Source organism: Vigna unguiculata, chromosome 4 (assembly GCF_004118075.2).
Source record: "Vigna unguiculata cultivar IT97K-499-35 chromosome 4, ASM411807v1, whole genome shotgun sequence".
Lineage (NCBI taxonomy): Eukaryota > Viridiplantae > Streptophyta > Magnoliopsida > Fabales > Fabaceae > Vigna > Vigna unguiculata.
The window spans coordinates 40,049,707-40,074,672 of record NC_040282.1 but is presented as its reverse complement, the minus strand read 5'-3'; the positions used below and the strand labels follow the sequence as shown (position 1 = coordinate 40,074,672).

Sequence of the window (24,966 nt, the reverse complement as noted above, 5' to 3'; positions counted from 1 at the left end):
GATCCACGCATCTGCGTCATCAGGAGTGGCCTTGCCATTGAATTTGGCTGGTTTGTGCCTCATGAAATCATCCATGCTGACAGGTCGGGGTGCAGGCTGTGGTAGCACCACCTGTTGTGGCTGCATAGCGTCAACCAATCGGTGAATAGCATGGGCAATTTCATCAGCTGAGTTATTGGCACCAATCCTTCTACCTCTTCCACCAGCCATTTCCTAGTTTCTAGAACATAAGTATCATACACCATTATAAGTTATCTCGGAAAATGCATTACCAATACACACCATGCAATAACACATATCTCAAAAACTCTAAAAATTCAGTCAATTTATACTAGTCTCACAATCGCAATAAGCTCACTTCCCCAAGGCCCAAAAATCATTTTGAAATCATATGCTCTGATACCAAATGTAACACCCCAGGTGGACATTACTAGATAAAACTCACTTTCACAAAACATACTTTAAGAAATTCAGATATTATAATAAGTTCCCAAGCGCGAGAAAATTTAAAACTTAACTCGCTATAATCCATTCATGCTGTCTCATCTTTATTACATGTTCATAATGGATAAAACATCATAGTGTCTATTACAAAATGTAGGAAAGCATAGTATAATGAAAATCCCCCATCGGTAGCCTCGCTTTGTCGCTAAGCATCAGCATGATCACCTGAATTCCCATCTGCTCCCACGTGACAAGTCACGTGATCATTGTCAAACACAAACACACAAACAAGAAAGGGTAAGCTGAAAGGAACACAATATGATCATAAGATAAAATAAATTGTCCCTTACCCAATCTAACTTAATTAATTTTAGTTTGGTACACTTGTTATCAAAATAGACTTCCAATATCATAACCTATATGAGAAAATATCCAACCACAACCTTGGTCCTTAGGGATTATCATGCTCCCACGAACCTACCCGCTCGTGGTCCAACTCTACGGACCTCCCCGCCCGTAGTCCAACTCTATGAACCTGCCCGCTCGTAGTCCAACATGCGTGAATACCTACTATGAACCTCCTCGCCCATAGTACCCTCAAGTGTGCGCTCGGAAATACGAACCTACCCGCTCGTATCCCCACACAAGAGTACAACCGATACGGACCTCCCCGCCCGCATCAATCACGCATCTCACAACTCTGTTACGAACCTCCCCGCTCGTAACCAAATCCAGCATATCCTTGACCAAGCTACCAAGGAAAAGGAAAGAAATCATCCATGCAATTCCATCTGCAAAGGACCCCTGCCACTGCACTTCCGCCTGGCGCCTCTCCATGAACCGCTGGGCGAACACGCTCCAGGCCACCTGGCAGTGTCTTTCTACCGCCGGGTGTCTGTCCTCACACTCCTCTCTGTTTCGTGGCTTACCGCCTGGCGGGGCTTCTCCCACCGCCAGGCGCCACACCACTAAAGGCACTCCCCTACTGGTTTATACACTTGCAGAGATTTTCATGCACATTCAGCCATTAAATCTCACATCCAGATCATACAATCATACATTCATGTTCCTCAAATACAAGTATATATATGTAACACCTCAAGTCATCGAATCATCAACAAACAATCAAGACAAGCACTCATGTGTTTATGTGTTGGAGTTTAAGCACACATTCTTCCTAAGTACTAATATGTCACATTGACAGTTTAAATAACAACCACTTCATCTAAACACCTTTTCATGCCAGCAATCAAGACACCCGTGTAGCCACACCAAATGTATCATACAAAAATACTCATCGCAAGTTTTTCCCATGCCTCCTTAACTAGAGTTCATACATAATCCCAGTCCCATTTTGATAATTCTAACATCACACAAGTACCCTCCTTTTATACTAACAATCATCCTAACACCCATCACTTAAATCTTTGGTTCCCCTCTGTGCAGACCACCCACAGGACATGCCAAAACACTGCTGGCAGCTCGGGATCGCCTTGGCGGTATATCAGGTACCGTCGGGCGGCGTGTCAGTGATTCTAGAACCATTTAGGTTCCTTCACGTCTGCAGAAAGCTATTATTCCCAATTTTTCCAATTCATCTTCTCCTCACGGATTCAGTCACAGGTATTCATACATTTAACACACACAGATCAATTCCATACCAACTGTTTGAGACTTATTATTAACATATTGCCCATTCCATACCTCACATATAGCAATCGCATGTAACTCATAAAGATTTACGAGTCTATACCCAACCCCATAATTATCAAATTTCTACACACCTGCTAATCATCATCCAATCACGTTAATGAAAGTATCATCAGTATTATATAAGTGCATCAGTTTAACCATATCACAAAAACATCCAAAAACATGTCAATTTACGCAATCCCAGTGAGTGCCGCCTAGCGGGTCCTCCAAGGCCGCCAGGCGGTTCATCACAGAACCCAGAAAACGCTAAAAAATGTTGCGTCGCTTGGCGGAGAATTCTTAGCCGCCAGGCGGTTCTGGAAAAGAACTTACGAGTTTGAACGTGAAAAAGGTAAAACACAATCATCAAGCCACAGAAACATTCCAGAACAGAGAAAAAAATACTAATAACACATATGAACAGCTCCCCTTACCTCGGATCCTCGCTCCAATTGCAATTTAACGATTGGTGCTTGTTGTCCAAGGCCCCCTCTAAAGGTATCTTCTTCAACTCCCTTCAACCCTCACTCTCTCCCTCTAGACCACGAAAATTCCCAGCCTCCTCTCTGTTTTCCTTTGCTATCACTCACTCTAACTCCTTACTTCCTCACACACTCCTTTCCCTCTCACCAATTCAGCCCAATTAAATAAAATTAAAAGAAAAACGAACTAAATTTATATTTTTAAGTTTTATAACCATTATTCTTGTTTAGTGCACCTAAACTGACACCTCTCTGCTTTCTTAGGGAATTCCTATAGTTTTTCAGATTTTCCATCACCTGGCAAAAACAAAAATATAGATAGAGTCCATTTCCTTTAACCCAAGGTTCGAACCCATGACCTCCTAATTACCAAGTTCATGCACAACCACCAAACTAATTCATGTTTCTTATCAATTTACCCATTCGTATGAACTTAAATCATGCTTTCACATTCACAATATAGTAGCAAAATAAAACAAAATTAAATAAATCTACTAATGACATGCTCGGGACTTGAACCCAAGTCCCTTCAACCTAATTTAATGCTCTAAACCACTTAGGTTCACATTATTTCTTGTCTAGGATTTTTCAAAGAACTCTTCTAAGGTAGTCTCAACCCTTCATCTCTTATATTCTTTTAATTATTAATTTTATGAATTTTCTGGATCTCACACCAAGGACAAGCGGACGAAGGCCACCTGGAACGGTCAGTTGACCCTGACGATATGTAATTGAAAATCACATTGAGATCCTCCTTAATGTGAGCGTTGACAAACATCGGCCATGACTTGTCATTCTCATCCAACTATTTGGACACAAGGACATGGTCGGTCAGTGCAGGTACGTTCAACATCATCAGTCGCGCAAACCCAAAATAAAAGATCTGCAATTAGAGTAAAATAGGTTAGTAATCAAGTTTATAAAGCAATTGGATCGTGATTAAGAAACCCTAATACAGCTCCATGCGAAAAACTATAAATAGGAGCACAAAGTAGGTTAAGTTGGTAAGGACTTTTTACTTCACATTTATTACAACATTAATTACATGCCCTGAACTGACTTAAGCATCAGAGCCTGATTGACGAGCAGGAAGAAAGGAGAAATTGTGACAATAGAGAAAAAGGAGACTAGTGAGTGTTTTAGATAGTGCTCAGTCCCTACACCTGAAACACTTAATAATTGAATTATTTTTATTTTTTAAATAATTTTTTTCGTTGAAGTAATTAAAATATTTTAGATTTTAATTTTTTGTCTAGATAAAGTAATTTAATTTTTATTTTACAACAAACTCAATTGTATCTTTGAGTCTAACTTAACTTAGTTTGACCTTCAAATTGATACAATTCATCTTGACTTTTTGTTCAAGTTAATTCGAGTTGATTCGACCTCAACTAGTTCGACGTGTGCAAATTAAAATCACTTCAACCTTAACATAATATGAATTAATTTGACCTCAGTTGATTCAAATCAATTCGGTCTGAATTGACCAGACTCAACCTTCAATTAAAGTAGATTGATTTAAATCTTATGTATAAACCAACTCGACTCAACCTTTGAACTAGGCCGGCCTAGCTCGACCTTCAGCTAGGGCCAACGTAACTCATAGTCATTTCCTTTGGACCTTTAATCCGGGCCGACTTGGCTTTTGACCTAAGCCGACTCGGCTTTCGACCTAAGCTAACTCGACTTGACCTTCGACCCATACCGAATTGACTCGAATGTTGACTCGGACTTACTAGGCTCAACCTCTGACACAAGTTAACTAAGTTAATCTTCAACCTGGACTGACTCGATTCACAATCATCTCGTTGTGATCTTCGAATAGGAAAAACTTGGCTCGACCTTCGGCCTGAACCGACTCGGCGGACCTAGGACCCGGGCCTACTTCAAGCCATCTCCTACGACCCAGATCGAATTGACATTACCTCTGCCACGTGGCAAGACCCCTCATTTAACACAGGTAGGAGTGGCAGAAAGGGTCTGCCTAGCCTGTTTTGGCTCGACCCACCCTTGGCCACCAAAAACGAGCTAGGCCAAGCTGGCCCGCCACTTTGTTTAATTTTTTGTTAAAATTTATTTATAAAATTTGTTTGTATATATACTTATTAATGAATATTTAAAACATATTTAATTTTGTAAATATTTTCTAAGCTTTTGATTATTAAATAATTTTATTGAATAAATTAAAATAATTATTACAATTATATGTTATTAGTCTATTATAATTTAGTTTGTAAGTTTTAATGATTTAAATTATAATAATATTATATATTTACATCTTTACACAAATATAATATAGAAAATTTAATCTTTTTAATTATTTTTAATTTAAAAAAAGAAAAAAAATAATAAAAAAGAGCCAACAAGCCAAGTGTGGAGATTGGTCTGCCTTTGATTTGTCAGTTTGGCGGACTAAGCAAATTGGATCAAAACAGACTTGTGGGTTGAAAATGCCAACCCATCCCACTTTGCCACCCGTAGACAGGTGGCAATTTTATTTATTACAAAAAACAAGAAGAAAATTAACAAAAATTAAAAGGCATGAATTGACACGTAACATATAAATTAACATAAATAACCAAATTAAATCACGTTTTCAATAATGAGGACTCAATTAATACTAATAAAAATCCAATAACCTAATTAAGATTTTTGAAAAAAATAGAACCAACGGAATGTTTAAACCAATAAATAAAGGGTTAAATATGTTTTTGGTCCCTCACGTTTAAGTAAATTTTGGAATTAGTCCATTTTCGAAACTTGATACCAATTTAGTCCTTCATCTTTAGAAATGTGTGAATTTAGTCCTTCTTATCAAATTTTTTTAAGTTTATTTGACATTTTAAATGTATTTTAAGATAATATTTAAGTTAACATTGAAGCAAAAGTGTGTCAAACGTTGTAAACAATTCAAATACTATCATGAAATGCACTTAAAACATCAAATAAACTTAACAAAATTTGGTAAGAAAGACTAAATTCATACATTTCTAAAGATGAATGACTAAATTGGTATCAAGTTTCGAAGAGGAACTAATTCCAAAATTCACTGAAACTTGAGGGACCAAAAACATATTTAACCCATAAATAAACTATGAAATCAACCTAGTGTAAAAGCAAAAGAGATTAACAACCCCCGAAATGGTATTAATTACTATTTTAACTCATGTACTACACAGAACAGATGTTTATTTTGATACAAGTGAAATTCATAATAAATAAATATTTTGAAATATATATAAATAGGTTTACAATAAATTATTTAAATTGTTCTGATGAATAGTGAATACTCTGATTCCATTTCTGGAATAGAACTTGATCTGATTAATAATCAATTGGTACCAAGCTTCATTTATTGTCTTACTACACAGTTTAAGTTCATCAGATTACAAAATAATCATACAACTGTATATAAATACTCACTGAGGTTTCCAATTCTAAAATTTTTCAAGCTTCAGCAACTCCCAAATTCAATAACCAGCGTAGTGATGTTCTTGAGAAGCAGAAATGATACACTTACAATCAGTATAAGTTCTAATCTGCCAGCAATAAAAACTTTTCTTCATATAAAGTTCATTGTTTATGATGGAGAAATATAAAAATAATACCAATAATAATAATAATAATAATAATATAATAATAATAATAATAATAATAATAATAATAACAACAAAAAACATCCTATAAACATATCCATAAGCTATCAAGGGTTGCCATCAACATGTCATGGCTCAAGTGTTAAGCTAGCTTGAATTAAGCACTTAACAGAGGCAACCAGCACTGTAGAAACAGCATTTTTTTTTTCTATATGGATAGAAATGCAGAAATAATTTAAAAAACAAAAAACTAGAGTGCCTAATTGTTTACAAAAACATCTTTGATGTGCTCAGAGAGATGAAGATAACAACTTCAAAGGTCTGCTACAGTTGAATCGTTGAGCCTTAAGCATTCATATTGATATCAATACCATTTTGCAGTTTGCACACAATGATAAGCTGCATAAAGAAAACAAGTAAATCAGTCTGGTGCTTAAATCCAAAACAAACTACCAGATAACCCTTCATTTTGCTTTAACCAAAGTTTTCTTAAAACTTAATTCACATTCAATTTATTCATGCTTTCTCCTAATTCAATCAGGAGGAGTTATTGTGTGAATTAGAATTGAACAAACCTGATCCAGGTGCTGATTATTTGCAGAAGTTTCTTCCATCATGCTACATTCTGGGGTTCCCATGCACCATTTTGTTTGTCCTCCACCCTCCTCTTCACTGTGCTCTTCTTAGAATCATCAAAGTTTTGGTGTATGTTTCCCAAGGATTCTTTTTTTCGCTTCCTTTGGAATGTATACTTCAGAGGCTTACATTCATCTACTTGACTGCAAGATCTATCTTTTTCTATAAAAGCTTTTTCATCTTTCATACCAGTATTTGTAGATGAAACATCAACAACAACCTCTACTTTCATGTCAGAGCTTGGACCTGTTAGATTCTGTTCAGCACTTTCTCCTGAATTCGATAACTTGTCATCCTTCTCAATTGCTTTCTCCACTAGCTCAGTGGCTTCTGCATCAGTCAAAAGTGGCACTGACTTCATATTTGCATCATTTTCATCTTCACAACATTTGGCATTACCACAGACAGATGAGCACTGCTCAAGAACAAATGATGGTTTACAACTTCTAAAAGCAGAAGGTTTTAATCCTAGATGTCTATGTCTTCTTCTCGTTCTTTTCCATCTAATAATGGCACTAAGGTTGATAGAAGGTAGAGAGCACACATCTTTGCTCAATTTACCGCTGTCATGAAAACGAAATTTACAAGAAAGAAATCGAGACCTGTAGAAAAAGATCTTCCATTTTGGTATTTTAAGGAGCTTGAGATGCTTATGAATTTTCATTTCCTCAATCAGTGCACTATATTTTGCAACTTTCCCATGAACATCTTTAGCAATGACCCCAAGCTTTTTACCATAATGTTCATTGCGTACATCTTGCATGAGAAGCTTTTCATCCAGCAAATTTCCTTCAAGTGCACGGATTCTCTGAGTAAATCCATTTCGGCAAAGTTCAGGTTCCTTGCTTCTTGTGATGACCGAAGCAAAGTCAGAGTCATGACCAGAAGAATCCTCCAAATTAGAGATGTGCAATTGCTCAGTTTGTTGTTTTGGATTACAGCACTTCTTATCTAAGATGTTCATAGTCAGTGATTTGTTTACCACATCACAGCTTGTTATACATTCAAGTTCTTCATGAGGAGAAGATATTGAAGTCTCAGGTTTTACACTCACACAAGTTGCAACCTGCTTTATGTTCTGCCCATTCAAAGGCTGTACCTGGTTATTCCTTATCTTTTCTAGCACAAGGTGTACATGCTTCAGTTCTGCCCTAAGATCTGTTACCACATCCTCAGCTTCATTCAACTGTGCTTCAAGCTCTTCAATTTTTCTTTGCTGCTGCAATGATGCTTTCTCTGCTTCAGCTGTCTGTTAACAAAGAAAGCATTCGTTTATGGAAATGCATTAGTTTGTGACTTTCAAAGGAGAAACAAGAAAATCCAACCGAGATTATTAGATTATAAGTTTGTTCAAACTTCAGTAAAATCAATGTTTTAAACCCCGGATTTGATTCCAAAAATGCTATAGCAAGATAGCATATATGGAATAGCTGCTATTAGATTTTCTTTTTTCAGTCTATACAATGTATACTAAACATATAGATTCTCAAAAAGTATGAAAATTACTATAAAGTAATAACATTCATAATTAACAATAAGTCACAAGTGTCTTAAATATAACATATAAGTAACTACCATCACAAAACATCAAAGCATCCTACTGAAAACAAGATCAATGCTTACTTCAGAGGATAACAAAAAACAATTTGTTCAGGCCTTTTTCAACAACAAGCCAAAATGAAATACACAATAGTAATATAACCAAGAGTTTTGATTTAACATATTACTTCATCCAGAAAATGATAAGTGTGAATTTGATAGAAATGGGATCAGATTTGGATCTAGAAACAGAATGTCTTTACTGATCTTAAAGAACTTCTCACACAGAAACAGTTCTCAATTGAATTAGTCCAAGCTATTTCAAGAAACTTGAACCCTCCCACACAACTTTAGAATTGTCCTGACAAACTTCCCTCTATGCAATATTCCTGCCAACTATTAACAAATTTCCCTCTATACAATATTCCTGCCAACTATTAATAAACTTCCTTTATAAATAGTTTCTACTCAACTAACCAACAAAGGACCCAACTAACTTCTTTCCCTGACACATTAGATAGAACATTGTTTTGTTCTATCAGAATTCCACTTCAACAACAAAAAGAAAAACGTCATACTACAAGAACATCACATGTGATCCTAAGGATGTTCCACTTCAGATTCCAAAATGAAGCTCAAAGTAGGCAGACACTGAAAAATTGAAAATTCTAAGACTAGTTTATGTGTTTGGCTACTCTGGCTTATAAAATAATTTACTCTGCATAATAGATTGATTCAGTGAAAAGTGAATTGTTCTTGATTCTACTACATAGTTCTTAAAAATGGTATGTGACCCATAAAGTTTTCAAAACATACTCATAAATACATTTAAAAGTGACTCTACTTCATCATTCACACAAAATCCATTCTTATACACTGGCGTTAAATGCTCACTGTCAGTCAAATACAAATCTAACATTTCAATATCAACTAAATTAAAATCTAACCTAAGCAGATTCTCGAATCATTATAATCATCAAATAACCATAAGAACCACAAAATTTATCACTGCAAATAAAACCTTAGCATCCATCATCTTCTTCAGACGCATTAACATACAAAGAGCATTTTCTTTGGTTGCATTGAGCTCCTGCTGGAGCACAAGTGCTCTCTTTTCCGACACCATTACCCGACCTGCAGACTCCTTCATAGTATTCAGAATTACATCTGCATATGCCCTCTTCAAAGCCACCACTTCCTGCACAACCAAATATACTGTTACTGGAAGAACCACCATTATCAAAACTCAATCACATAAACATAAACACAGAAAACATCAAACTTTCCCTGTTCTTCCCTAATCAGAATTTGAATTTTACATCTATGTTATACTAAAATTCAATACAAACTTTTAGCATCCTAATTTTCAAGGTAAAATCTTGATTTGGGTTAAAGTTTGAAGCTAAAAACAGTTAAACTGACATCTAACACAACTTTAATTACGCAGATTGTCACAGTAAAATATCAATTTCAACCATGATCAGATAACAACACTACAAACATTAAAGCTGGACTTGAAACAAACTTTTATTTCATAAATTATCACTTGGTAAAATTCTAATTCTAAAAGGAGGAAAACAATGCTAAAAAAAAAGAAGAAGAAACAGTTAAGGAACTATATCTACCGTTCTGTACATAAATCAAAACCAAACAAAAAAACCAGAAATCAAAACTAACAACATAACATTACAAAAATCAAATTTTGAGGCCATGGGTGCGTTCGAATAGCCATAAAACCATCAGAGTCGTCAGATATGGCGCTAAAGGCGACGGAGAAAGCAATCAGTGATGGTGACGTTAGGTAGTTAGGTTAGTTTTTAAAAAATTCAAAATTTCAAATTTTGAAGATAACCAAACTCACATGAGATTGATGCTGTAACATTGGAGTGGAGAAAGAAGAATGGAGAGTGTGGAGAGGTTCCGGTTGAGAGGAGAGAGAAAACTTTCTCTCTCTTCCCTCCATTGTTGCTGCTTGAACAGTGTGCAAATGAGTTTCTGTTACTTAGGGACAGTTATTGACAATTTTCTTTTGCTTTTATTTGAATTTTTAATCTATCTTTATTTATTAGAAAAACTTAATTGAATGGAAACAATATTTCAGTTTAATTATTTTACCTTTATCAGGAAAACATTAAATTTTTTATTAATGAGTTTATTTACATTTTGTTGTTGTTAAATTTATTTTATTTTTTAAAATTGAATTTTTCATATAAAAGTCAATTATTTAAATTTGTTTCTTTAAATGTTAGAGCATGTTATTAAGGTAAGAAAGTAGTTTACAAAAAAAAAATTTAAAACTAAAAATAAAAACGTTGTTTTCGTGAATCACAAAATGTTTAATTTATGGCTATTTCTTAATTATTTTTCTTTTCATTTTCACATTTTTTAAAGCTGATTTTATTATATTTAAATCAAACTAGTTATATTAAGAACACTTTCAATGAAATCCAACTAAAAAAATATGATTATAATAGAATATAAAATAATTAATTATACGCACAATTAAATAGTTTTATGGTTTTATATATGGGAGATACGCGAGGTATCATGTTTTATACATAAGTTTCATAGTTTAAATGTTTTGTACGTGGACTTTTATTATATTAATAAAAACAATTTTTCTTTTAAAATTATAAAATTTGAAATTTAAAGAAATACTTAATTATCAGTGTGTTTTATTTCTTTTTTTTTTGTTTTATTCGATCCTAAATTTAGCATAATTATGTAAAGTGTCATAAAAACATTTAATCAATTAAAATTTAAAATAAAAAACAAAATGTGGACAAAATTAAAGATTTGACTAAAATGATGATTTTTTTAAAATTAATATTAGGCATGTTTATTTTAAATTACAGAGAATAGAATAGAAAATTAAACAAATTATTAGAATAAAAATTATATTTAAGAAAAATAGAACAAAAGTGATTACAGATGTTTGACAAATGGTATTTGTTGTATGTCATCTAAATCTTATATCTTAAAAATATTCTTTTAATTTAATATGAAATATAAATTAAATTTGATTTATTTTATGGTCTTTAAAGTGTAAAACTCATATTATCATATATATATATACCTCAACTATAAAAGTCTTAGATGAAATGAATTTGTAAAATGCAAGTCCCATCAAAATTAGAATAATATCATAAGTATAAAACACTAATGTATGAATATCGATATTGATCTTACAAGCATTGAATACTAAATGATACAAAGTATTTAATAACTTTAAGTCATCTTAAATCTCTTTGAGCATAGTGTGTTTAAATAGATAGAGAATTATAGTAGTATTTTTCTCATCCAAGTTTTTTCTTCACTTCAACCACTATGAACACTTGAGAAAAAAATGTGCAGTAAGAAAAATTGTTTAGTTCTCAAGTTTGATGATATAATTGTTATTAATCATCATGCATTTGAAATATTATGCATTTAAAATATTATCCGTTTTTTAACATATAATGTATCATGATTTTATTTTTAAAAAATGTCTTAAAAAAAGAAAAAAAGAAATAACATTAAAAGTGTCTTAAACCTCAGATTCTAAATCAGATGAGATAGTTGTTTGTAATAGAATAATTGCAATCTCATATATTTTCCTTAAATCTTAAATTATAACTTTATCAATATAATATATTATTTCGAAAATTCACTAAAGTAATATCGAAGGATGCGACACTACTTATCTATTTTCAGAAACTCTTATATTCAAAATTAACATTATTTGACCGATTATTCTAAATTTAACTTGTATGAATTTTATATTCAATAATTATTATAATTTACATAAAAAAATAGGTATTTGAAACTCTAAATACAATTTAGCTTAAACTAACTCAATTATCACCGTCATTTTCAAATAATTATCACATACAAAAAATTCTACCTCAATCCAGCCAATAATACATTTCACTAATATAATTCAATACTACTTAATAAATGTAAATAAAGTAACTTTTCTTGCTTTGAGACAATGCATTTACTAGCAAAATCACTTTTATTTTATACACCTTTAAAAGTCCAAATTGTACTACTAAAACTTCTAAAGTTTACAAGGTCACCCTCTTTTCTTAATCAAACTTAAAAGGAAAAAGAAGAATAAAGGATTGAATCTCAGAAAAAAAAAAAAAAAAACAAGTGTTTATTTTGATATGAAAGTCTATGATGTGCCTATTGTTATCTTCTTATAGATAAAATTTCTTTAACATGTAACTCATATTTCTATAAAGAGAGAGAAAATAGAGTATATAAAAAGATGCTCTTTTTTGTCTTTATAATTTAAAATTTTAGTTTTATCTTTTAAAATATAATTATTTATTAAATTTTTAAAATTCGACTGTAATTTTAAAAGTTTTTTATAAAATTGTGTATCTTTACTTTTTCTTTTTTTTTCTTATTTTTTATACATTTTACTCTATTTTTAATAAATATATTAATTTAATAACATTACAATATCATCATCTATTAATATAATATCACACATATTTAAAAATACGTACACAGGCACGATAGTATCTGTATTTACGTTAGTATATATATATATATATATATGAAAAAAATTATATTTTTAAACAAAATTTAAAATATTACAGTTAGGTGTCAATTTAGATATAATATATGAGAAATTAATTAATTAATTAATTTAAAAAATAAAAATTAAAACTAATGTAAAGGAGTTATGAATAGCCCATACCAGAATCCACACGATTATTGGCGTTGGTTCGACGTCGTTTTTAAGAGGCGGGAAATCTCGCAGTGTTCCTCTTTTCGCATCTACAAAAGCTGGTCGTTGGTTTTCGCTTTTAACTTTTCTAATTATTATTATTATTATTATTATTATTTTAAGATTGAAAAGAAACACTGTTTTTTTTTTTTCTTTCAAATTTCAAATTTGTAGAAAAGTGAGAACATTGAGGGCTGAGTGGGGGACAAAGACCTGGGTGTGCCTCCAATCCATTACTTAAAATGATGGAAAATTATTGGTATTATATTATCATGACTTTAGATTTTATAAGATATAAAATAGTAATTTCTGAAAAAAAGTTATGTCTAATATTACTAAGCATTATATCAAACTAATAACATAGTAGCTTATTAGCAATATTAAGGTTCACAATGTTATATGCATGTTTATTTTCTTCCTAACTTTAAAATTCGTTGGAGAACACATATTAACACATTTTAGAAATTAATTAAAAATTTGACATCCAATAATTAAATTAAACAAGTGTATTAATTAATTTGAAAAATAACATCAATGCTTTCTTTTTCCACTGGGCTTATTGTGTCTCAAGAAAATTACTATGGGCACCCCCATAATGTTTTCATACACCCTCATTTTCACAAAATGTCGATTTTACCTTTTGTGATTTATATTTTTATGGATTCCTAAAAGTATATCTTCTGTACTTCATCTTAATTGGTCAACTGCCACTTTGGGTATGAAGTTTTGTTCTTACTTCCTGCACCCTCCTAAATTTCAACTATTTTATCCTCTTCAAAAGTCACTGGTTACTCGTTCCATTCCGAAACAAACTATTCAGAGTTTCTGAAATAAGGTTTTCAGAACAAAATTTTCTTAATACCTGAAATGCATTACAAACAAAAATTCAAAATAGAAATTTCAAAATAAACCTTTTCAGAACACATATAATACCTTTTGAAACGAATTTTTAAAAACACCTCATGTTAAATAGATTATTGAAAAAGTTTTCCGGAACACATGAAATACATTCCGGAAAGAACTTAAAATAACAAACTTCTTTTTCACGTTTTCTCTACTCTTCCTATAACAAATAGTGGTGTGGTGTAGTAGTAAAAGATAATTTATTTTTGAATTAAATATGTTTTTATCTCTTAATTTTCACTCAATTTTAGAATTAGTCCATTTCAAAACTTTGAACCAATTTAGTCTTTCATCTTTCGAAATACGTAGATTTAATCTTCTTAATCAAATTTTGTTAAGTTCATTTGACATTTCAAGCACGTTTCATAATAGTATTTGACTTAACATTAAAACAAAAATGTGTCAAACAATATAAACAATTCAAATACAATCCTGAAATGCGTACGAAACATCAAATAAACCTAACAAAATTTGATTAAAAGGACTAAATCTACATATTTTGAAAGATGAAGAACTAAATTGGTTCAAAGTTTCTAAATAGACTAATTTTAAAATTCATTAAAAGTTAAGAAACCAAAAACATATTTAGCCCTTTTTTTTTTTTATTAGTGTGGAAGTGCAATTACTAATTGTCAGGGTGCAAGAAGCAATGATCGAAGGTTAAATTCACAAAAGATATAGTCGAAGGTTAAGGTTTTGTCCAGCTTAATAGTAGCTAACTCATTTACTAAGCATTGGATTTTTTTACACCACTTTTGAATATTTGAGTTTGATACTGGTTTTCAAGTTCCTTTCAAACTTCACACTTCGAAGTTGTATTAGTTTATACAGTTCATAAACAAATGTTTCTATGTATACTTTTGTTCTGTCTAAACCGTTTATCTGATGCTTTATCATATGAGAGAGTTTATGATCGGCAGAACTCTTATCCAAAACCTAGACCAGATATTTGACACATTTGCATCATGTTCATGAATGCATTTGATAAAATACAAAGTTTAGATACCGTTTTTAGGGTGTTCTTGATGTTGTTCTCAAATAGTAATTAGAGTGTCCTCCCCAATAACTAGTATGACTTTTAGTGTATAGATGATGATACTGAGATCCTTATCCTAATTAGAACAGTACTAAAAAATTACCTATGAAACTATGCTTGATAATTCAAAATCCATACTAGTTTTCTTGAAATGGATTTCAAAATCCAACAAAACACATGTCAATGATTTTCAAGACATCATTTCACAACAAAATTGAAGGATGACTGTAATCTGCCAGAACTACTTTATTAGTTCAGAAACAGACGTTTGGTTTGAAGGTTGATGTGTAACCTGACACAGCTTATATGAGATTGGTAAAAATACTTTGATCCAATATAAGATAAAAAATAACATTCCTCAAGAAAAGGCAGTTATGTCTTAGGTAAACGAGTTGGAAGATCAGCTGGTACATCTGCACTTGCCTGTCATACAAACAAACAAATCAATTCAGTAATCTTCTAAGATGAAGTAACAAGAGAATTCTAACACAGTCTTATATATCAAGATAAGAAACATGCTAATTCTTGAACTATGTTTAATCATCTTATATTTTCTAGATAAGTATTTATTGCATTCTAATCTGGTAGGGAGAGGCTTTCTCGTCGTTATAGATTAATATTTATTGGGTGAAGAACTCAAAACCAAGGTTCAGTTTCAACACCAACAAATATTACAATTAAGAAAATAATTCTTCTTGGAACAAAATTAATATCCACCACACCTTAAGGTATCTTGTCAACATAGAAGTAGTACTGAAATTAAAGCCTTGAACTGGTTCTCCTTTTGTGCGAGATGCATTGAGTTGCTTTCTCACTTGAGTGGCTAAAGACTGAATGAACATTGTGAAATTCAGCAAAGTCAAATTAAAAAAGAAATGTGCATATTGACATGAAAATCCCGTCAGAAAGAAACAACTATAGCACAGAATATTTCATTGCAAGGGATAGAAGTAAGAACATAAAGGGTCACTTATCAACTACTAACCTTCCCAAGCTCCACTCCCCACTGGTCAAAAGAATTGATTCCCCAAATAAAACCTTCCACAGCAATTCTATGTTCATAGATTGCCAACAACTGGGAAAGCAGGTAGGTGATATTAGGGCTAAAAATTCAATTTTCATAGCTCTTTAAAGAAAAGCATTAGTATAAACTGCTCAAGTATGGAAAATCCACATCTGATTGGAACATCAGTATATTGAGAGGTGAGATCTAAGGGTAGGAAAAGGATATTTTCCGGTTGGACATGTTCAATGGAAAGAAGATACTGATAAATTCAAATTCCTGCAAACAGGAATGAATTATTTCCTCTCTAAATTTTCATCATAATAAGAGGAGGGACTTCAAACCTGTCCAATGTTGTAAGCATTCAATGATGGAAGCAGAAGGCTGAGAGAAGGTCGATTCCCGGAGAATGTCTGCAGCAGGAAGAATACATACACTGAGGGGACTGGTGATTCAGAAATGATAAGTCATGAAGCAGCATAGGAACAGAAGGGAAACTACCTTGTGTGACACAAGATGTGGAGGAACATTCTCCTTCTTCAACTGTTCAGATGTCTGTTAAAAGAAAGATTGATTTAGTTAACACTCAAAACAAGTAAAAAAAAAATGCATGTAAATACAGTGTATAACTGCTGAAAGATTCCAACATAGGAATCTTTGAGAAGAATGCTCATGACATAAAAAAAAATGTATGTAAATACAGTATATGGTTAGGCCTTATTCTTGGACAAAACAAGAATAATCTTGACGATACCAACATCAAGAATCTTGTTTATATTGTGCAGCGACCAGTTCAATCTAATTTCCAATATCCATTTATTCAAAAAAGCATGAATTAATCGCTTCATTGTTTTATGATTTATTATATTTTTCTGCATCAGATCTTGAGAAGAGAGAAGCTATTAGGCTACTTGACCCATAAATAAGAAAGAGAGCACAAATATACCTTCCTATATGGAAGTGCTCCCTTTGTTTAGTTAATAAATATGAATTAAATTAGAGAAACTACATGTGTACCTTCCCATAGGCAAGTGCATCTGGTTGTGCAAAAAAGTTTGACATTAGCTCATCATGGTTGCTCACCACCTCTCCTGCGCAGAAAGTGCATGAATTATAAATTACATGTCTCAAACCAAGATAACCAGAGTGTAAACGTTGCTTACCACTCAAGTAAACAGGTTGCTGACTTTTCACAACCCCAATAAAGTCACAAGGAATAACACGTCCCTGCAGACCAGGAGATGGATATAGATGTGTTATTTCACAACAAAGTCATTCATACTGAGATAAATGTAACATATGTTGAATTCATGAGCACATTCGATGGCACACATCAGAGAATGAATGTTATCAGACTACATGGTACTTGAAGCAAATAAAAGAAATAAGCTTACAGATTGAAATCAATTCCACTTTTTGGTATGATTGATCCCTCTCCCAAATACTAATGAATAGAAAACTTTGTAGAAATTCTTTAATGTTATCCAATAACATTTTTTGTCCTCTAGTTTATGCTGGAATGCCCTTGTATGGTATATATCCAAGCATGCCTAACTTCTGATTTGTTTTGAGGCCTAAGGGTAAACCATGACAGGAGAAAACTAACTTGTGAAAAATAAACCATGAATGCATATGCAAATGTGAATGATCTCCCGAGTAACCACCACTTGACTCAAAGGTCAGCATAGAGGAAGGGTAAAATAATCTTCCATTAAATTTGTATATGACCTTATGTCCTCATCAATCATAATATAGATTTTACCCAAGCATTAACATGCAAACTGCACAAATTAAATTAAAGTTCAAAATGTCATGACAACACAAATATCACTATCTGTATCTCACCTGGTGTATAAGTTGATAAAAACTGTGCTGCCCATTTGTTCCTGGTTCGCCAAAATCAATTTCACCAGCCTCAAATGGTAGTGGCACACCATCAATTGAAACACCCTTGCCATTACTTTCCATGCTAACCTAGTTTGAACATACACTAAACAATATGAACAATGAGGAAAAAAAATTAACAAATGCATGAGCATTCAATCACAAGACAATAACAAACATACCTGTTGAATGTGAGGGGCAAACTTCTCCAGGGCTTGAGAATATGGTAAGATAGCCTGGGTGTGAACCAAAGTTTCAGTTATTGAAAAGGATCGGTTAATAATAAAGAAACATGAGTTGTTCAATAGAACAAATGGTGAGGTACTCACTCGGGCAGGATATCCAAGAAATGAGACATTCCATACACTCAACAGTCCCAAAAGCACCTGGCCCATTGACACAATTGAACATGTCATCTTGCATTTGTAAAGAAACATCACTACTGCCATATAGATGTATAATCCCAAGAAAAGGAAGGATTGGTGTGGTTAATCATTACTCACTCTCCATCAATGATAACAGTTTATTGATTCAAAGGGAGATTACTTTTCAAACCATGAAATCCAATTCAAATTTTGGCAGCAACAAATTGTTCATCAAACAAGGTCAAGGAAGCACTGAGTAGAGAGAAAGAGCACTAAGTAGGGAGAGACAGGCAGAGAGTGAAAGTAGATATCAGGGAGACCATGAGGATTGCCCTCACATACTGTATTTCTACATTGGGTTTTCCCAAAATTAAGAAAAAGTAGTCACATTACCCTTCTTTCTCCTAATCGATGTTGGACTCTATTCTAAGACTATATTGCTATCACAACAAAACAAGACTAGTAACGTAAGCTTTTAGAACTATGATGGGTTGGTTTATGATAATTACTTTCCGGCCACCAGATTGAACCAAAATAAATGGCTTAAAATCTGTCTAACATGTGCAGGAGATCCATTAGGACAAAAAAACAAACATCGAAAGACACAAAGGCTGCTGTAGGGGTTCTTACAGGTAGATTTCTTTCAAATTGTTCTGAATGCATATGTTGATCAATGCTGGAAGCCCCCTTTAAAAACCTTCAAAAAAGAAATACGATGTCATATACAAACCAAGCATATGAACAAGAAAGGATACTCAATCTATCAAATAGGAACCAAAAACAGACAAATAAATAAATAAATAAAATGAATAGATGGATGAATCTTTACTGTCCTGGAACTAAGGCTAGAAGCCAAGAGAAAACCTTATTTTCTTTTCATTAATTTCCACAGAAAATATAGAAGCATTGGATTGGAGGCATTATAAATTAACTACTTAGGAGCTATTATTACAATTTGGGGGTTTTCAGCAAGATTTGATTGTATTTTAAAATTACTGTGAAAGTAAAGATACTGTCTGAATACAGATTCAGGGACATATATATCCTCATTTTTTTTCTTATTGTAGATCAAGAAATCAGGAAGAGTATATGCACAGGAACATTAATTTCCATCAATGAAGTTGAATTTCCTTCTTTTTCTATTTTTTAATTAAAAAATAGAAGTGATACAGGCAATGCAATGCTTGGTAGACTGCATCTATAATAAGTTATACTAAAAAAACAATGAAATAAGCTACGGTTAAAACCATTATTATCAATGAAAAGAAATTCGTGCTATAGAATCACAGAAATAATAAATCACATACTTCTCAATTACAGAGAAACCATATTGTAGGGATAATGGCAATACTCCAACAGCACTGCAGACTGTAAACAACACACCAAATAATAGTTAAAATCAAATTACTGGTCTTATTCAATAAAGGGCAGCCTATTGCATGGGCTCCCATCTAGTACGATCAAGGAAAAGTATGCGCAAAAAAAAGTTACCACTATATCGGCCACCAACCCAGTCCCAAAAGGCAAAAGCATTATTAGGATCAATACCAAACTTTTCCACAAGCTGCATCAGAAATGAAGACAACAGAAAAAGATAACTGCAGGCTCAGCCCTGAACAATTGATATATGTCTTCACACGAAAACCACACATAGGATTTTTAACATATCTTGATGAGCTAAGCAAAGAAAAAAAAAATGGCCATACTGTGAGATTGGTACTGACTGCCACCATATGTTTTGCAACTGCTGAGGCCCTGACGGTAAAATAGAATGATAAGCCAGTCTTCAGATTACATTTAACATTTCTATTTTACATGACTATGGATATGTTTTGAAGGAGACATTACCGGATGAGGGCATAATGCTTATAATACTAAAGTGTAAAAGGTAAAATCCCAGAAAAAGAATCAGATTAAGAATTATACAATTACTCTTGAAAAATAGTTTTAACACTACACTTACCCTAGGGCAGAAGAAATCCATTCCCTGAGTGTTCGGGCATTCAACATGGTTTCAGCAGTCGTAAAAGTCTTTGAAACAATCACCACTACAAAAAAAAAAAAGAAGTTACAACAGTGTAGAAAACAAAAATGGAATCCCAGTCACTTAAGTCAAATATCAAGTAAAAAGGAAAAGCCAAAACCATATTTACCTAGGGTTGTTTCAGGATTTAATCCCGTGATATTTCTAGCAACATCAATTGGATCAACATTTGCAAGACTGCACATAGAAGCATATATTGATTTCATGATAAGTTTAACATAGTGAAGAGTTTAATCTTGTCAACACTAAATGAGATAAAAAAGAATATAAAATGAAAACCAGGGGAGTGGAAGAGATCAAGAGTAACTTGCATACTAGAATTGGATGGCAACAAACCAGACTTCAAAAACCAAAGTGATATCAGATACTTACAAGCGTAGCTGACGCCCTCTTGCAGATTCAATTGCTTCAGGATCTGAAAGATGTGATAGAAACAATATTCAGCACTTCTACTTGCTTGAAGAAAATATACATGGTTCTTATGTTCATCTACATAAGTATTAAACAAAGTACAAATATAAGGAGAAGAAAGGCTAATTATGTGAATACCACCAAGAAACTAGAATGAGTCAATGACCTGTTTGAAGAGCTGTGTGCACAAATAATGGACCTAAGAAACTGCCACCAATACCAACGGCAACAACATCCTTCAATTGCTTTCCTGTAGCTCCAACCTACAAAAATATAATTTATACTCTTAACTCTACATGAACAATGTCTATATACCAAAAAAAGAACAAAAAAACTGGCCAATATATTACCCAAGATCCACTGCGGATCCGCTCCGAGAACTCCTTGATCTTGTCCAGAACGTTCCAAACATCTGGGACAACATTCTTTCCATCACTCTGTATAACAGAATCTCTTGGAGCACGAAGAGCTACATGAAGTACTGATCTATTCTCAGTGCTGTTTATCTGAAAGTCCAAGAACAATAAGAAGAAAGTGTGATAATTCAGAAAATGTAGCAATTATGTCAACATCACATACACATGCAAACTTTTTGCACTACAAAATTTCCCAGAGTAAAAGCGGGAATTTCAGAAACTATGTAATTAAAACATAGTTGAGAATTAACTCCTTTGTTACAGATGGAGAAAATTTTAAAATGCAAGTATGACATGAGCATATGTACAGCTCATTGGTTCAGAATACTGGAACTTACATGCTCCCCTTTGTACATCCGGTTTATCTTTTCCTTGAGGGATGCAACCTGCGTCACATCCAGAGATATAATAATCAGATGATTGCATTGCATTTCAGTTAATGGATCTTTTATTTTTCTAAAAGAAGGACATGACTGAGGGCCACAACAAGATAAAACATGTTGTCCAAATATCTAGAAGGAGTGAACTAACCTCTGCCAATTTGAAGAGTTTTTCCCTTGTTTCAACAGTGGCTAACTGCCTCGAGTAGTCCAATAGAATTCCATCAAATTCACTTCAAAGAATGCAAAAGTCAGAAGGTTATACATCAAGACATTGCAAGCACATTGTAGTGACCCAACTTTTTTAGCATAAAATATATTCAATTCCTAAATGGTAATCTCCTAATTTTATTGATACCCTTATAAAAAGAATATAACAGGTCATAAGTTTATAGAGTTTCATAAATTAAGTGTCATACACCACCATTGACCGGGATCTCTCCTCATTGCTCAATAAATCACGTAAGTGAGTCTTCTTAACATCCACAGCATGGGCCTGCACAAAGAGATGCAATTAGTAGAATGTTTCAGTACCTCCGAATTAGAGGTATCTAGGAAGTGATTATCCATCACCTGTAACTCCTTCCATGGCTGAGTGTCAGAGATGAGAGTGGACGAAGCCATTTGGAATTATAATTGATAGATTTTTCCTGCAGATGAAGAAAAACCTACAGGTGAAAGAAAAAAACAGAAAACAACAACAAAAAATACGTTGAAGCCTCTACTTTGAAGAAATTTAGAGCAAGTGTTAGCCACATATTTTAATAGGTCATAATCATGTAATTTACACACTGTGAACCTAGTCTCTAAAATTTATGTCATATGTATAGACTATATGTATAGATTATATGCCCTATAGGTACATGGTCAATACTAATAATAAAAAAGTATGAATACCCTTCCATATGTTGAAGAACTGGAATGCCTAAGACAGACCGCGTAAAACAAAATCAAATCCAATGTAAAAAAGATGTAGTTTTAAGCTAGAAGGCATGTACATCGTATATGAAATGAAACCAACTTTATCTAAGATGCTTATTGCAAGAATGATAATCCTATTGCCTTCCATTTCTAGAGGGATAGCTAATTTCTAAGATATAATCCCTAAAAAATTAAGAATAAAAAAAAAAAAACTTTAAACTTATAGGATAGTAACTGTACCAGAGATTTGTATTCCAATAACCCTATTTGATTCTATATGCTATAAATATTGATTCATAAGAAATAAATAATTTTCAAATAGAAAACCATTGTTGTTCTCCACGAAATAGAGAATGATTATTTTATTCGTTAAATAATAGCCTCCTGCTATGAGGTCAGGCTGCGGCATTTCTTTAACTTCAATCATGAAGAAAAAAAAAATAACACGACAAAGTGGCCAAAGATAATTCAAAGACTAAGCAAACTTAACACTGAACCAAGTTTCTGTAGGCCAACAACTCAAATAGCTACATGACAAAGTATTAGGTATTCAATTCATTTTAGCTACTAACTCAGTAAATCAACTGCTATTGAAAACGAAAGGAAAAGCGAAATCAATAACCCGATTTGGAATCAGGTTCATTCAGGCATGAACCATATATATAGACTCAACTGAAGTTTTATAACAAAAACCAACTCAAATGAATCAAAATATGCATTGATAAGAATTGAAATACCAGATGAGTAACTAAGAAAAAACAAGATCATACACAACAAATGCAAACCCCCAAAATCCAAATAAAACCATCAAACTCACAGAAACCATAAAAGCATAAAACTTAAAAACAGCACTAAAGGACATGCAGATTCCCATCTGTTTCAAAGAAGTTCAACGTTGAAAACAATAAACAGAGCATCCAGACACCAGGCATTGTTGGCTAAAAGCGTGAAAACAGAGAAATGGGATTCGTTTCAAACCTGAAAAAGGAATGAACTTTGGGAAGAAATGGAAATGGGGTGTTACGAAATAGGATTTGGAAGGCAAAAAGATGGTGGCGATCAGAAAAAGCAAAGGTGGGTGGGGATTTGAAAGTTGGTTCTGATTTGAAGCAATGTTATTGTATTGTATGAGAAAGAAAGAAACAGAGAAAAGGTGGCAGATTCAGGTTCTGTGGATGGAAATAGATAATTTGTAAGCTCACGGGAATGGACCTTAAAACTCGTTATGGCACACAGATACAACCATAGGAGTGGTATCAACTATAAACAAACAAATTTTTTTTTTTTCTTTTCTTGTTTAGTTTCAGAAACTAATATGACAGTGAAACATAACTTGAAGTTGACCAATTGTTTTTAATACGATATTTTTTATTTAACTCATCTTATTCAAAATATAATTGGATTTGATAAAATGAAGATAAAGTGTTCTCGAGTAATCTAATCATTTTTCAAGAGTAATTTAATTTTAAGTTTAATTTTTATATGTTTTGTAACATTTAAATTAAATATTTATTAATTTTAATATTATTAACTGAATTTTTATTAAAAAAAGATTTATATACACTGTGTATTCAAAATTGTTATAATTTTTAGGTTTTGGTTTCTTTTTAAAGTTGGAAACTTTCAATTCAGTTTATAATAAATTTTTGTTGTCCATCGATTCCTTCAAAATTTAAAAAAGTTTCAGTTGAGTGACTACACTTAAAATGTTGGTGTTAATTTTATGACGTGATATTATATTTATTTTGCACTTTCACTTACTTCCAACATCACCGCATAGTATTTTGTTATGAAGATATATTTCTCAAATATTTAATATATTTAATAAAAATTATTTTTAAATTTAATTAAAACTATAAAATTAAAAATTAAATCAAAATTACAAAAATATAAAATATGTAATTATAAAATTATGAAATAAAAAATTATAAAATTAAGAAACTAAGAAATTTAAAATTACACACGTTAACAAATTACAAAATTATAAAAATATATAATTTCATAATTACGAAATTATAAAATATATAATTATATAATTATATAATTATAAAGCTATAAAATTAAAAAAAAATATAAAATTACGAAATTGAAAATTATAAAAATACAAAATTATCAAATTTTAATTTTTGTAATTTTATAATTCTTAATTTAAAATTTATATATTTAATATTTTTATAACTTATATTTTTTACTTTAAAATTTATAATTATAATTAAAGTTAAAAATAATTTTTGTTAAATACAATCGATATTTGAAAAAGATTTCGTCATCAAGTCTTTTGTAATAAAATATTATGCGAGGGTGATAATGCAAAACAACTATCAGATCATAGAATTGACCATTGACAAAACCATTTACTTGCAGTACTCAATTGAAAAATTTTAAAATATCAAACATTCAATCGACTACAAAAATTTATTAAAGACTGGATTAAAAATTCTCAAATTTATCATAGACTCAAAACATAATTGAGTTTATTTTTTTAATTAGTTTT

The 24,966-nt window shown here is 32.1% G+C and overlaps 2 protein-coding genes across 6 annotated transcripts; both read right to left on the bottom strand.

Annotated features, from left to right (window-relative positions):
• Window positions 1-6,246: 6,246 nt before the first annotated feature.
• Window positions 6,247-10,381, bottom strand: LOC114181289. Of its 2 annotated transcripts, XM_028067706.1 has the most exons (4): window positions 10,251-10,381; window positions 9,411-9,587; window positions 6,790-8,099; window positions 6,247-6,613 (listed from the first exon to the last, which is right to left on the bottom strand). In XM_028067706.1, the coding sequence occupies exons 1-3, from the start codon at window positions 10,350-10,352 to the stop codon at window positions 6,828-6,830; spliced, it is 1,551 nt and encodes a 516-aa protein (XP_027923507.1). In that variant the 5' UTR covers window positions 10,353-10,381; the 3' UTR covers window positions 6,247-6,613; window positions 6,790-6,827. The 2 variants fall into 2 exon arrangements, with proteins under 2 accessions (XP_027923507.1, XP_027923508.1); XM_028067707.1 differs by lacking the exon at window positions 10,251-10,381 and having other exon boundaries at window positions 9,449-9,537.
• Window positions 10,382-15,169: 4,788 nt separating this feature from the next.
• LOC114182764 (glucose-6-phosphate isomerase, cytosolic-like) lies at window positions 15,170-23,716 on the bottom strand. 4 transcript variants are annotated; one of them, XM_028069694.1, is made up of 24 exons: window positions 23,451-23,716; window positions 22,125-22,219; window positions 21,971-22,047; window positions 21,703-21,784; window positions 21,510-21,557; window positions 21,106-21,261; window positions 20,922-21,018; window positions 20,717-20,759; window positions 20,454-20,521; window positions 20,264-20,348; window positions 20,007-20,055; window positions 19,792-19,864; window positions 19,608-19,668; window positions 18,931-18,997; window positions 18,265-18,321; window positions 18,118-18,171; window positions 17,897-18,025; window positions 17,215-17,278; window positions 17,069-17,142; window positions 16,553-16,606; window positions 16,396-16,464; window positions 16,034-16,123; window positions 15,771-15,878; window positions 15,170-15,471 (listed from the first exon to the last, which is right to left on the bottom strand). In XM_028069694.1, exons 2-24 carry the CDS (start codon window positions 22,173-22,175, stop codon window positions 15,421-15,423), a joined length of 1,707 nt encoding a protein of 568 aa, XP_027925495.1. In that variant the 5' UTR covers window positions 22,176-22,219; window positions 23,451-23,716; the 3' UTR covers window positions 15,170-15,420. The 4 variants fall into 4 exon arrangements, with proteins under 4 accessions (XP_027925495.1, XP_027925494.1, XP_027925497.1 ...); XM_028069693.1 differs by having other exon boundaries at window positions 22,125-22,201; XM_028069696.1 differs by lacking the exon at window positions 23,451-23,716 and adding an exon at window positions 22,713-22,810 and having other exon boundaries at window positions 22,125-22,201.
• Between the last annotated feature and the right edge of the window lie 1,250 nt (window positions 23,717-24,966).